The sequence below is a fragment of the Tasmannia lanceolata genome, unplaced genomic scaffold (assembly GCF_043159265.1).
Source record: "Tasmannia lanceolata isolate RefF3 unplaced genomic scaffold, GAP_Taslan_0.1 ptg000013l, whole genome shotgun sequence".
NCBI classification, from domain to species: domain Eukaryota; kingdom Viridiplantae; phylum Streptophyta; class Magnoliopsida; order Canellales; family Winteraceae; genus Tasmannia; species Tasmannia lanceolata.
Genome location: NW_027518690.1, coordinates 2226989 through 2238721, shown reverse-complemented (window position 1 = coordinate 2238721; position 11733 = coordinate 2226989). Strand labels below are relative to the sequence as shown.

The following is an 11733-nucleotide window of genomic DNA, read 5'->3' as shown; positions in this document are numbered from 1 at the left end:
CGATAAGAGAATATTTATTTTTATATACTTGGATTAGGATATTTTGTAGTTGTGATGTAATCATATTACATAATAGGAAATTTTGTCTTTGTGATGTAATCATATATAATACATAATTATCCATAGGGATCGTCTAGACAATTTCGAAAAAAAAAAAAAAAAAATTTAGAGGCTCATCTTGCAGGGAAGAACTTCCACATCAAATGAATTAAATGAATAAGACAAAATCTGCTACGAGGTGGTTGTTATTTCCTACAAACTGAGCTGCGAAATGGCTTTTTATTAAGAGAATTTATATGATGCCCGACCGTCAAAATCAGACGGGGTAGGTGACAAACCACCTGGCCCTTGGATTTTGATCTGGTCAAACCCTTGAGATTTTGACGGTCGGGCACCATATAAAAACTCTTTTATTAAATAACATAGACAATCCTTATATATATATATAAGTGGGCTAACATACAATTTTTGTAAGAGTGTTTCACAGATGGTCAAATGATAAAAGACAATATGAGTTCGACTCCTTATCAAAGCATGGTAGAGGGAATAGTCTTATTTTTAGGTTCTTGATATTTGCACTCCCATGTTTTATTGATATTTGCACTGTCATGTTTAAATAAAAACAGGCAAGATGTTAGTGTAATTATCAAAACATAGTAGTGTGAGTAGCCCTTATTTTATCAGCTGTTTAAATAATAAAAGACCAAATGAATTAGTGCAATTGTCAAAACATAGTAGTGCGAGTGGTCCTTATTATTATTATTATTATTATTATTATTTTGAAATGATGTTATTAGATTAAAGAGTAGCCCTTATTTTATTATAGCATTTTTGTGCTATTATTTAGCGAGGAAAGCTAAACTAAAGGGCACCCTTTCAAAAATAAGATGGCAAGGGTGACATGGATCCACGTCATCAAAGTGCACTGATTATTCTTTTATTTTATGCATTTAGTACTATTGTAAATGCTCTTTGGTGAAGTGGATCCAATTGGGGACACCTTGCGGCTGGTTTCTGCAAGGGTGCCATTGAGTTTAGCATTTCTCTTATTTTATACCACACATTCATACTTCTTCATTAAAAATAGGGAAATGATATCAGCGCTGCAATATTTTTATATTTCTGCGCAAGTTTCTTGTCATTTAGTATTTAAAGGGCTTGTGAGAGCTTTTTGGGAACTATAATAACCTTTTGACAGACCTTTAAATATTAAAAGACGAGAAACTTGCGCAGAAGTATAAAAATATTGCAGCCTTGATATCATTTTCCTAAAAATATTAGCAAGTGAAAGTGTAAGTAGGTCTACTTGTTCAATGATCTAAACCATTTACTTTCTAGGCCTTGCTATGGGAAGTATGTGCACCAAAATTTGCTCCTAGTAGATGAATCTAAGTCTCTAACAAGTGGCAATTAAATAGATAGAAAATAAAAAGACCAACTATCTACATTTATCACGGAAGAACGGACAGCTATGAGTTCCTATCCGCACTAATAGATGAGTGCCTAAACCTTGTAACCCAAGCGCCATGAGCGGAGGGGTCCTGTATTAATACAGATAGGCTTCTTATCATGATTCATGAAATGAACTAATGTAGAGTGTCTAATTCTTTTTCGTAATCGAAAGATACGGGTAGAAATATCTATTGATACAACGAGTATTTTATTGAAAGATTAAGCTATTACTGAACAAAGATAACTTGTAATATTAATTATAAAACAACAAGATGTTTCTTTTGTCCGATCCAGGCGATCGGAAAATAAAGAAATGGTTGATATATTCAAGATAATTACATATTTACAAAATACCGTCTCAATTCATCCTAAGAAGTCTTCGTGAAAGTGAATTTTGGTGCATGAACCATACATATCAAGGCCTGATCAATAATATGTTTTAGATCATTGAAAAAGTGTCCTAAACTTAATTGGCTCCTTGATCACGAATTGAATCATGGGATAATATTGGGCCCCATAATAGACATGCGTGTTAATCACAAATTGATGGCGGTTTGATGTTTGCCCTCTACTGGTGTCTGTGCCTAGTCTATTCTTCTTCGCCTATTAGGGAGGCATGGGGTTTCCTTCTATGTCCAAACTCCCTAGGATTGAACTCCAAATTCAGGAAGTGTAGACGGAGCTAAAGAAGAGATGGTCTGCTTTTTCCATATCAGTTCTCCCTTTTACCTGTTCGTTCGGGATTATGACAACCGATTGCCACCCCCCAATCCAATTATTGGACCAAAAACTAAGCCTGTTTGTTTCAGATTATGACAATCAATTGTGGAGTCCCCAACCGATTATCGGACTGCAAATTTAGTGAAATTTGAGTCCGATAATCGGTTGGGGACTCCCCAATCGGTTGTCATAATCTAAAACAAGCAGGCTCTAAATGTGATTTTGGGTCCAATAATCGGATTAGGAGTGGCAATCGGTTGTCATAATCCCGAACGAACAGGTTAACAGGAGAATAATCAATTTTATCACTCAAAGTATCCCATCTGGTCACTAGTACCAAGTCTTCCTTGAATTGCTTGTCATGCTACAGAGGCATATTTTGGTATATGGTATAAGAACATAACAATTCCAACCCACGTTTTTAATTGGTGGGTCCCACAATGAACATGTGCGTTGATTAGGATAACATGGTCTTGGTCCCCTTCCGAACTAACTGATTATTTATAGAATTAAGGACTATAAAAACCAAGTCCATAAGCACTGTTCGTTTCCGATTTTGAAAATCGATTTTGAGTCCAAAACTGATTCTTGAATCAAAACTGCATTTTAATATGATCCCAATAATCAGTTTTGGACTGATAATGGGTTCTCAAAATCCAAAACAAACAGGGCCTTAGGCTTCCTTTGGTAAGAAAGACTCATAGGTCAATGAGTTGGTATCACTTGATCAAGACCAGGTCCATGGAAATATTTAGACCTATGTTTGTTGGCCCAGTCAACACAATCAGGTCCGAGATCTTGTAAGAGATTATTTATTTTTATAGACTTGAATTAGGATATTTTGTATTTGTGATGTGATCATAGTCCCCATAAGAGAATATTTATTTTTATATACTTTGAATTAGGATATTTTGTAGTTGTCATGTAATCATATTATAGTCCTACTCCCGAAGGGCGTGGGGACTCCCTATAGACTTATATGTAGAGATTGTCTAGGCAATTTCCTAAAAATCTATTTCGCAGCTCACTTCTGCGCATAGTTAGCAAAATGTGATTCGGCAAAAAAACGGACAGGAAAAAATCAAGTTTAATATGGTTGGTTTAAAAAACGAGGTCTAAAATTCGGAAAAACAAAAAAAAATGTGCTAGATTTTTATAATTTACAAAATATAGTGGGGTAAAGTTCAAAAGTTGGCAAAAAAACGCATTTAATACAATCAAAATGTATTTTAAACATGTTTAAAACTTTTTCCGCAAGAAAAAAAAAGCTCTAAACAGGGTATTAAACGGCACACCGATAGAACCCACGTTTTAAAACTGATTTTTACTAACTATACTTTCACAGGAGAGAACTTCCGCATCAAATGAATTAAATGAATAAGACAAAATCTGCCACGAGGCGGTTGTTCTTTCGTGCAAAAGTGAGCTACGAAATGGTGCGAAATTGCCTAGACAACCCGTTGTATAAAAGTGGGCACCACCAATCTTGTCATTATTGATGGGGTCACAGTTGGAAGATACCACCACGACAAGCTCTCTTAGAGTAGTTTCCTTCTTTTTAAATGGATTTTCTTTGTAATTTTTGGACATATATTCATTTTTTTAAACCCGGAATTTATCTAGGAACCAGGGCGGCACCTTAAATTTTATTAATAACAAAATAATAATTATGATGAGGAAGACATGAAACCTTGCCTCTAACACATTACAATACAGAAAGATAATAAAAAAGAAAACCCCCTTAACAAGAAAAAGCACTACATTATTTGCTATGAATATAGTGTCTCCCATAGGTTCATTATATCTATTCTTAGGAAAGCACTTCCAAAATGGATATGAAAATGACCATCGATTTGGCCATTTCCATAGTGTTTTTGGTGTTTGGTGGAAGAGATTCGAGTTCTTTTTCTTGATTTCTTCCACATGTGTCACTACAGAGGATCTCATGTTTTTTTAACAAAAAAAATACCCATTACCTCACACCAACGAGAAAAGGAAAAGAAAATGAAGGCCATGTTTGGTAGCCATGAAAAAATTCAGGGATTTTCTAGGGACCATCGCATAAGGAATTTCGCCGCTGGGCTGCTGCATGTGAGAGCAGCTACATCAGATGAATTAAATGAATAAGACAAAATCTGCTGCAAAGTGAGCCTGTGTGGCTGCTCTCACATGCAACAGACCAGCCCCCGAAATGTGCCTTCTGCGATGGTCCCTAGCAAATCCCAAATTTTCATGGACTTTTAGTTTATGGGAAAATTACCAATGGGGGACAAACATTAGGCAGAATTATCAACTGGACCCAGGCTTTTCAGAAATTACCAATGGGGGACAAAATTTGTCTTTTCAGTAAAAGCTGGACGAAAATACCCTTTGGCATATAAAACACGTTTTGACTTTGGAAGGGGGTTTTCAAGTCTCTACGATTGGGGTTATTAGGTATCAAAATGGGGTTACCAATTTCAAAACGGGGTTTTCAAGTCTTTAGGAATGGGGTTATCTAGTATAAAAAATGGAGTTACCAATTTCTGAATGGGCTTATCAAGTCCTTGAAAATTGGCCGAGGGTATTGGAGTTTTGAAATGTGGTTTTCAAATCTCTAGGATTGGGGTTATCAAGTATCAAAATGGGGTTACCAATAACCCCAATCGTAGAGACTTGAAAACCCCATTCTGAAATTGGTAACCCCATTTTGATACCTAATAACCCCAATCGTAGAGACTTGAAAACCCCCTTCCAAAGTCAAAACGGGTTTTATATGCCAAAGGGTATTTTCGTCCAGCTTTTACTGAAAAGACAGATTTTGTCCCCCATTGGTAATTTCTGAAAAGCCTGGGTCCAGTTGATAATTCTGCCTAATGTTTGTCCCCCATTGGTAATTGGTCCTTAGTTTATCAAGTGATGAGAGAGAGAGCTAGGGAGCATGAGAGGAGAGACTAGACAGGACATGCGTGAGGAGAGGGTGAGAAATGGCTGAAAAACAAGGAAAATAAAAACTGTAATTTTGTTTTTCCATTCTTTTTAGCCACTTCTTACCCTCTCCTCAATCATGTCATCTCAATTCTCTTCATCTCCCGCCTTCCCTAGCCCTCGCTCACCGGTTGATAATAAACAAATAATCCATGGAAAAAAAAATTCATGGTGGCCAAACATGGCCGAATAGTATCGGCGAAAAATCATGAAAAATAATAATAAATAATTTTCTTTTTTTAAAAAAAAAAACCACATAGAATTACCCAACACATGGGAAAGGTTTAGCTAAAGTAGAAAAAAATTACAAAATAAACTCCAAACAACCCATAAGTATGGATTTTTACACAAATATCAGCGAAACAAACAAGAGCAGAAATCATATAACTCCTTTCAAAGATGCGGGATGGATTCCTCTTATCTTAATAGTCTATCACTGCTTTGGATGAATTGGATCGAGCCTTCCAAGCCCATTCCTTTATAGTTCTAATAGCTTCATATTCCTATTCCTTTATAGGAGTACTCGATTCGTGCTGGTTAAATTTTTTACATACATAATGCAAGAAAATTTTAATAATGATAGTAATCATAAAAAAATAAAAAAATATATGCGACTGAGATTAAATTGAAGAGAGAAAGTTCACACGTTCAAGTCGATACTTATTTCCGCCGATCACCACACCGCCTTGCGCCCATTCTATATCTTCCCAATCTAGATTGTCCGCCAGCGCCTGCTAACCAAGGGGACACCAACAAAAAATTAGATGGAGATTGTTGCTAAAAATGCTATTATTCTGAAAGAAATTAATTAAGCATTATGATTAGATAATGTAAAGCATATATAATGGTTCTTGGTGTATACACCGATCATTTGTTTTTCCATCCAATCTTGGTACATTGTTGATACAGAAGCATCCCCTTGGCAATGATTACATTAGCCCATCTTAGCTCATTAGCAAAGGATTTCCTCTTTTATTACATTATAGTCTTGGTGGTAATTGGTAACTTCGGCCATTTTACTACTCATAGTCATTTTCTCCTTGCAGACCAACTTATATAAGCCCATTTCTCCTCCCTTTTTCTCCTTGCAGACCAACTTATATAAGCCCATTTCTCCTCCCTTTTTCTCCTTGCAGACCAACTTATATAAGCCCATTTCTCCTCCCTTTTTCTCCTTGCAGACCAACTTATATAAGCCCATTTCTACTCATAGTCACTCCATCTGCATGAATTTCTTTAGGCCATGGTAACATTATACACTGGATATGGGTCCAGATCAATGTGCATGTGCAACAATTGGATGGCAAAGAACACAGAATCATACCCTATCAATTAGCAAAAATGAGTTACCACAGATGACTTCTCAAAATGCAGAATACTTTTCACCTGATGAAGAACTCCTTTCTACCGTTTCTTGAACAACTCTGATTACAAAGTATGAGCACTGTGTGGGTTGCAGCTCGTGATTTACCCTCATTCATTGGGTGTGTGATAAGACCCACAACTCTAAATGAGAGGTTTCGAAAACACTTACACATGGATTCTTCTGAATGGGTAACGTACCCATGTTGGATTCCAATGCTTTAGGATTCAGTGTGACACTCGTAGATCTCTTTTATCAATTTTTTATCTAAATAACAAATTTAGAATTATCTCATGTTTTGAGTTTTATCTATTTTAATAGTAAGTTTTTTATATGGAAATAAAACAATATATAAAATTTAGATGTCGGATTCCGACACTTGTACCTGTACTCATGCAACATAGCCAAACACACATCAAAGGCTTTCGACGGACCGAAATCAGATTTGATCCACCCATGTCTAGGTCAAAATCTGTTTTGATCCTAGTCAGAGAATTCTTCATTTCGTAATTTCAGTGTTTGGGTCATGATCTATTTTTGAATTGGACCATCTGCAGCAAGACCATCCTAGATCGAAAAGTAAAAATTTTAGAATCCTATGATGTAGTCAATCAAATATGGACAATAATACTCAATACCAAGTTTTGACTTTTTATAAGGAAAAGTGAGAGAACTGATGTGACTAAACTTACGAAGAGATCTTTGAGAACCCCCCCCCCCCCCACACCACTGCCACGTGGCAGGTTCAGCCATGATCAGATGATCCTGACCTTTGATGCAAAGACGTCCTTTAACCAAAGGTTCTAGGAGCTCTCAAAGGTATTTTAAGCATGATAATGACTATATCTGTCTTTGGTTAAGATTATATCAAGAAAGTATATAGGTAAGAAATAAAAGGATCAAGAAAGTACCTCCAAATGCTCAACGGGCAATGGGACTCCAATGGAAAGCATGGCTTTCTGAGGAAGGGGCTTCTTACAACGAGACCATCGGAATACATCAATGATGTGTTCATGGTCAGTTGAATCTGCTTCCTGAGAAGTTGGCATTGTTCCATTGCTAACAACCTTCTCTCCATTAAAACAGAGTTCATACCTACATAGAGAACATAACAAAATAACAATAATAACACTAATAAGATTAAATAGCTTCTAGATTAAGGACCAATAAGATTCTTTATCCTTTATGAATGTCTACAAAAGAATTGGTTTCAGCAATTATCATTCTAGGTATCTGTAACTATGATATGAAACAAATTAAGGAGTTTCTAGATTGATAATATAAATTAGATGAGCAGAAAGAAAAAGAAAAAAAAATAGTAAATGATCAAGAATAATCATAAAACAGATTCCAATCTATTCCACTCATCATAGTAGCTGACAATTCCAGCATTGGTTTATAGTTGATAGTCAAGTAAACGTTGTATATCTAGCTAGCAAGCATGTTTAGAAAAGCAATGGTTTTTATATGGTAACTGAATACAGCTTCGGGAACTTCAAATCCTTGCTGGAATTTGTATGAAATTTCATGATTTGAGAAGAGGGATATGCACACACAAAGATCAAGATTAAAAGTATCAGAAAGCTCGAATAAACAGGAGCTAGCATGAAATTAAACTCTGAAAATTTGAGCAGCATGATAAAAAATTAGTCAGAAACAATTTAATCTTGGAGGAAACGAAAGTAGAAAGTTCAAAACAACTTAAACATTAAAGCTTTGTGCTAGTGGCAGTGAGGAGCGAAGAAAAGGAGGTCTCACATGTGACCATAACAATTCCGGCTAGAGACATCTACGCTTGGTTGTGAGTAGATGGTGTATCATGTATGTGGTCCTGGAGAAAATGGTGACGGTGGAACCTAGTGTGTTTGGTTCTTAGGGAGGGTTGTCTAAGGAGATGATGACGTGGAATGTAAACATGTTTATCAGACAATGGGGAGTGATAGAAACAATAACAATTTTGATCCCATGATCTATTTTTCTCGCAAACCTCAATGGATTAAGAGCTTCTTACGGGAAAGAAAAGGGAATTATCAGAGTCAGAATGGCCCAATATGATGTGGAACCTTCACTATCCAAGTTGCAAGTGGTGAAGGCGTCTATTACATCACTGATTGGTCTGGTTCGTTATATGACTACGGAATGCAGTGTGATTCATCAACAACACTCTCCTCTGGTCGTGGAAACATGATCGCCGGTGGTATTGTTCCATTAAGCCCATATTCAGTGAGTCGATGGCAGAGGATCTTCTGGTTGGTCCTCTCCTTCTCAACAGGCAGTCATTTTATTTTCAATTGGGGAAGTGGAGGTCGAGCCTTTCGACTTGGATCCTACATCTTTGAAGAACTTGCTTCTCGTGTCATCTTCTCCCTCAAATTCTTTTGAGATGCTAAGCTCGCGGGGATGTGATAGATGGTAACAAGTGTCGTATGATGGGTCATCTAGAATCCGGTCTTCTATGTTGGATCCTACCCAGCCTAGATTAAATTTAGGTCGATAATAACTCTGTGAGGGCATGATTCATGATCTCAGAAACTCTTAGCAGAATGCTAGACGAAGGTAGAGCTGAGGGACTCATTGAAGGCTTCGAGATTGGCAATCAAGGGTTGGAAGTGTCCCATCTTCGATATGCAGACGACACCCTGGTCTTTAGTTTTCTAGAAGTAGAGAAGGTATTTAGGCTTGAGGCTATCCTTCGGTGCTATGAGATGGTGACAGGTCAGAGATTTAACTTTCGCAAGAATAAAATCCTAGGTATCCATACATTTGAAGGTGAGATTGATGGTTTAGATGGACTTCTTGGCTACATTGTGGACCACCTTCCAACAACATGCTTAGGCCTTCCGCTGTGTGCTGGAAGACCGAGAAAGAGGGAGTGGGACCCGATTGTGGAGAGAAGATTTCTTTGTGGTGAAGGGGATGGATGAGAAGCAGAAAATGCATTTGGTGATGGGAAGAGGTGTGCAAGCCCATTAGAGCAGGTGACATGTTTCAATTTTTGTGTCAACCAACGTGCATACCAAAACTAACATTTAAAACCGTGGGTTCAAATGCATCAGTTGATCAGAAAATACCATGAGATTTAACCGATGGACTTAAGTGAAATCCATGGACTAGTGACCTTTGTAACTGGTGGAAAATTGAGACTCAGTGATGACTCAATAAACAAAGGCAGATGGCTCGGTCGACTCTTCACTCTGAGAAGTTAATGATACTTCATCTAGAAGAATTTTAAAAATAATGCTTTTCCATCCAATCACGCATATCTTTTTTCCCTTCTTTTATTTTAACTAATTGGAATATTGAATGAAAAAGGTTGTTGCACAGCACATTCACGTGATGAATCCTAAATTATCCCATAAAATTCTCATCCATGCCCACATCGAGAAACATAACTCTCATGGAATCACAGAAAAAACAATTTAGTGACAGATAAAAGAAACATTAGCCAATTCAATTTCTGTGTTTTTCTAGGTATAAGACGGATATGGTGGCCACATGATATCATGGTTTCATACTTTCACCTATAACAAAATGTTAAATTGAACACGGCAATTTCTAGTCATGTCAAATGTTCAGTTGAATTCAAAAAATATGCTTGAAAAGTAATTTTGCAACCGTTCATTATGGAGCATAGGCATTCATACCAATTAAGAACATGCCTGTTTGAATGTGTTTCTAGATACAAAACTTCTCCCTTCTTCAGCCGTGCAGACGTGTAAAGGGGCTTCTTTAGTCCCTTATCAGCAACTACGCATATGCTATATTTCATCCTGAAATAGTTATCAAGCATCGCAGTTGTAAGTGCAAAAATCTTTTCACAGATAAAGAAAGCACCCCACAAATTTTCAAAAGGAATAAATATCTATAAAACAAGTGGCACGCATATCTTTTTCATGTAGCAGTGATCCTGACAATTTCATACAATGACAACAATTTCTAGTGAGGCCAATTCCAAAGCAGAATCTTCACCTAATGAAGATTTAGGACGGGTGAATCCTGTTGTGGACAGCAATTTCCTTTGCTGGATATTACTGGGATTGAGTGAGGAGAGGGTAAGAAAAGCCTGAAAAACAAATCCCACTCAAAATAAAATTGATTTTTCCTTTCTGTGTTTTTTTAGCCACTTCTTACCCTCTACTCATCCCTGCCCTCTCAAGTGTACCCCTCTCTCACCACTTGAGAAACTAATTTACCATGAAAACAAAATTCATGATTTCCAGACATGGCCCAAAGAGAAGTGTCCCAGAGAAACTCCAAATGTGTCGGGAACATAAATGCTTCGGCGTAAGTGGCTAATAACGGAAACGATGAAATATATTATCACACATTCAACGCAAGATTATAAAACTGAATCCAAGGAATTCCTTCTTGATATTATATCTACTTAAGTTTAAGTTCTCATACTCAATTTGAATAATGATGGCACAGGCATTCAGTGCATGGTAAAGTTACATTGTTAAAGCTTTGGTAATCAGAACATTGAAATGGCATAGATCACTAAAAGTAAATCTCAAATGAAGAATAGAAATATACCATGGCTCATTGCATAGGTTGTACTGTATATTGACTGAGTCTGCATACCCTTTTTCCTTCAATGCTTTCTACAAAACAAAAGCTATCAAGTAAGTCCATTTAATTATGTGAGAAAATTAATAAAATAAAATATGCTTGGCAAAAGAAATAGTGATAATGATAATAAAGAAAACAATAAATTCTAAATTTTTAACCCATTGAGGTTGAGAAAATGTCTATTCCATTTTATGCATCTATCATAGATTTGCTCTAATCCATGTAATATGTAAGAAACCAAACAAAACACTAGAACCCTAGCACCAATGTTATAAAGCAATAAACCAGAGATTAGCATGAAGTAAAAAAAAAAAAGATGGAACATAATAACAACATACAAACACACCATTCAGGTACAAAGATATTTCAATTCAGGACTTATTTTATTTATTTATACTATACATATGGCACATAGAAATATGAGGTCATAACCATCTCTAAAGCAGCATTTTTCTCTCTTTTTTCTTAGCATAAAAATATATGTTTTTGTTACCCTAACCCTTTTCCTTTTAATCAATTAAATTATAAGATTTGGGAATGACACAAATAAGGCCAAGTCAACAGCTAGAAAGAAAGAAAAATTAAAGAAAAGCAAGAAAATCTGCAACTGACAAAGCAGTTTCCCCATTGACACTGATGGTAAAAACAAATCAATATGATGG

General features: G+C 36.3%; 1 protein-coding gene across 1 annotated transcript; it reads right to left on the bottom strand.

Annotated features, from left to right (window-relative positions):
* Positions 1–5518: 5518 nt before the first annotated feature.
* LOC143889371 (uncharacterized) lies at positions 5519–11111 on the bottom strand. The gene is made up of 4 exons (XM_077393540.1): positions 11036–11111; positions 10162–10272; positions 7414–7597; positions 5519–5870 (listed from the first exon to the last, which is right to left on the bottom strand). Exons 2-4 carry the CDS (start codon positions 10269–10271, stop codon positions 5760–5762), a joined length of 405 nt encoding a protein of 134 aa, XP_077249655.1. The 5' UTR covers position 10272; positions 11036–11111; the 3' UTR covers positions 5519–5759.
* Between the last annotated feature and the right edge of the window lie 622 nt (positions 11112–11733).

Excerpts from the sequence above, each read along its gene's own strand:
- LOC143889371 (XM_077393540.1), bottom strand. The coding sequence starts at position 10,271 with ATGAAATATAGCATATGCGTAGTTGCTGATAAGGGACTAAAGAAGCCC. Across the intron at positions 7,598-10,161 it reads CTAGAAACACATTCAAACAG|GTATGAACTCTGTTTTAATG; the intron begins GCATGTTCTTAA and ends TTCTCTATGTAG. Across the intron at positions 5,871-7,413 it reads TGCCCGTTGAGCATTTGGAG|GCGCTGGCGGACAATCTAGA; the intron begins GTACTTTCTTGA and ends CTTGGTTAGCAG.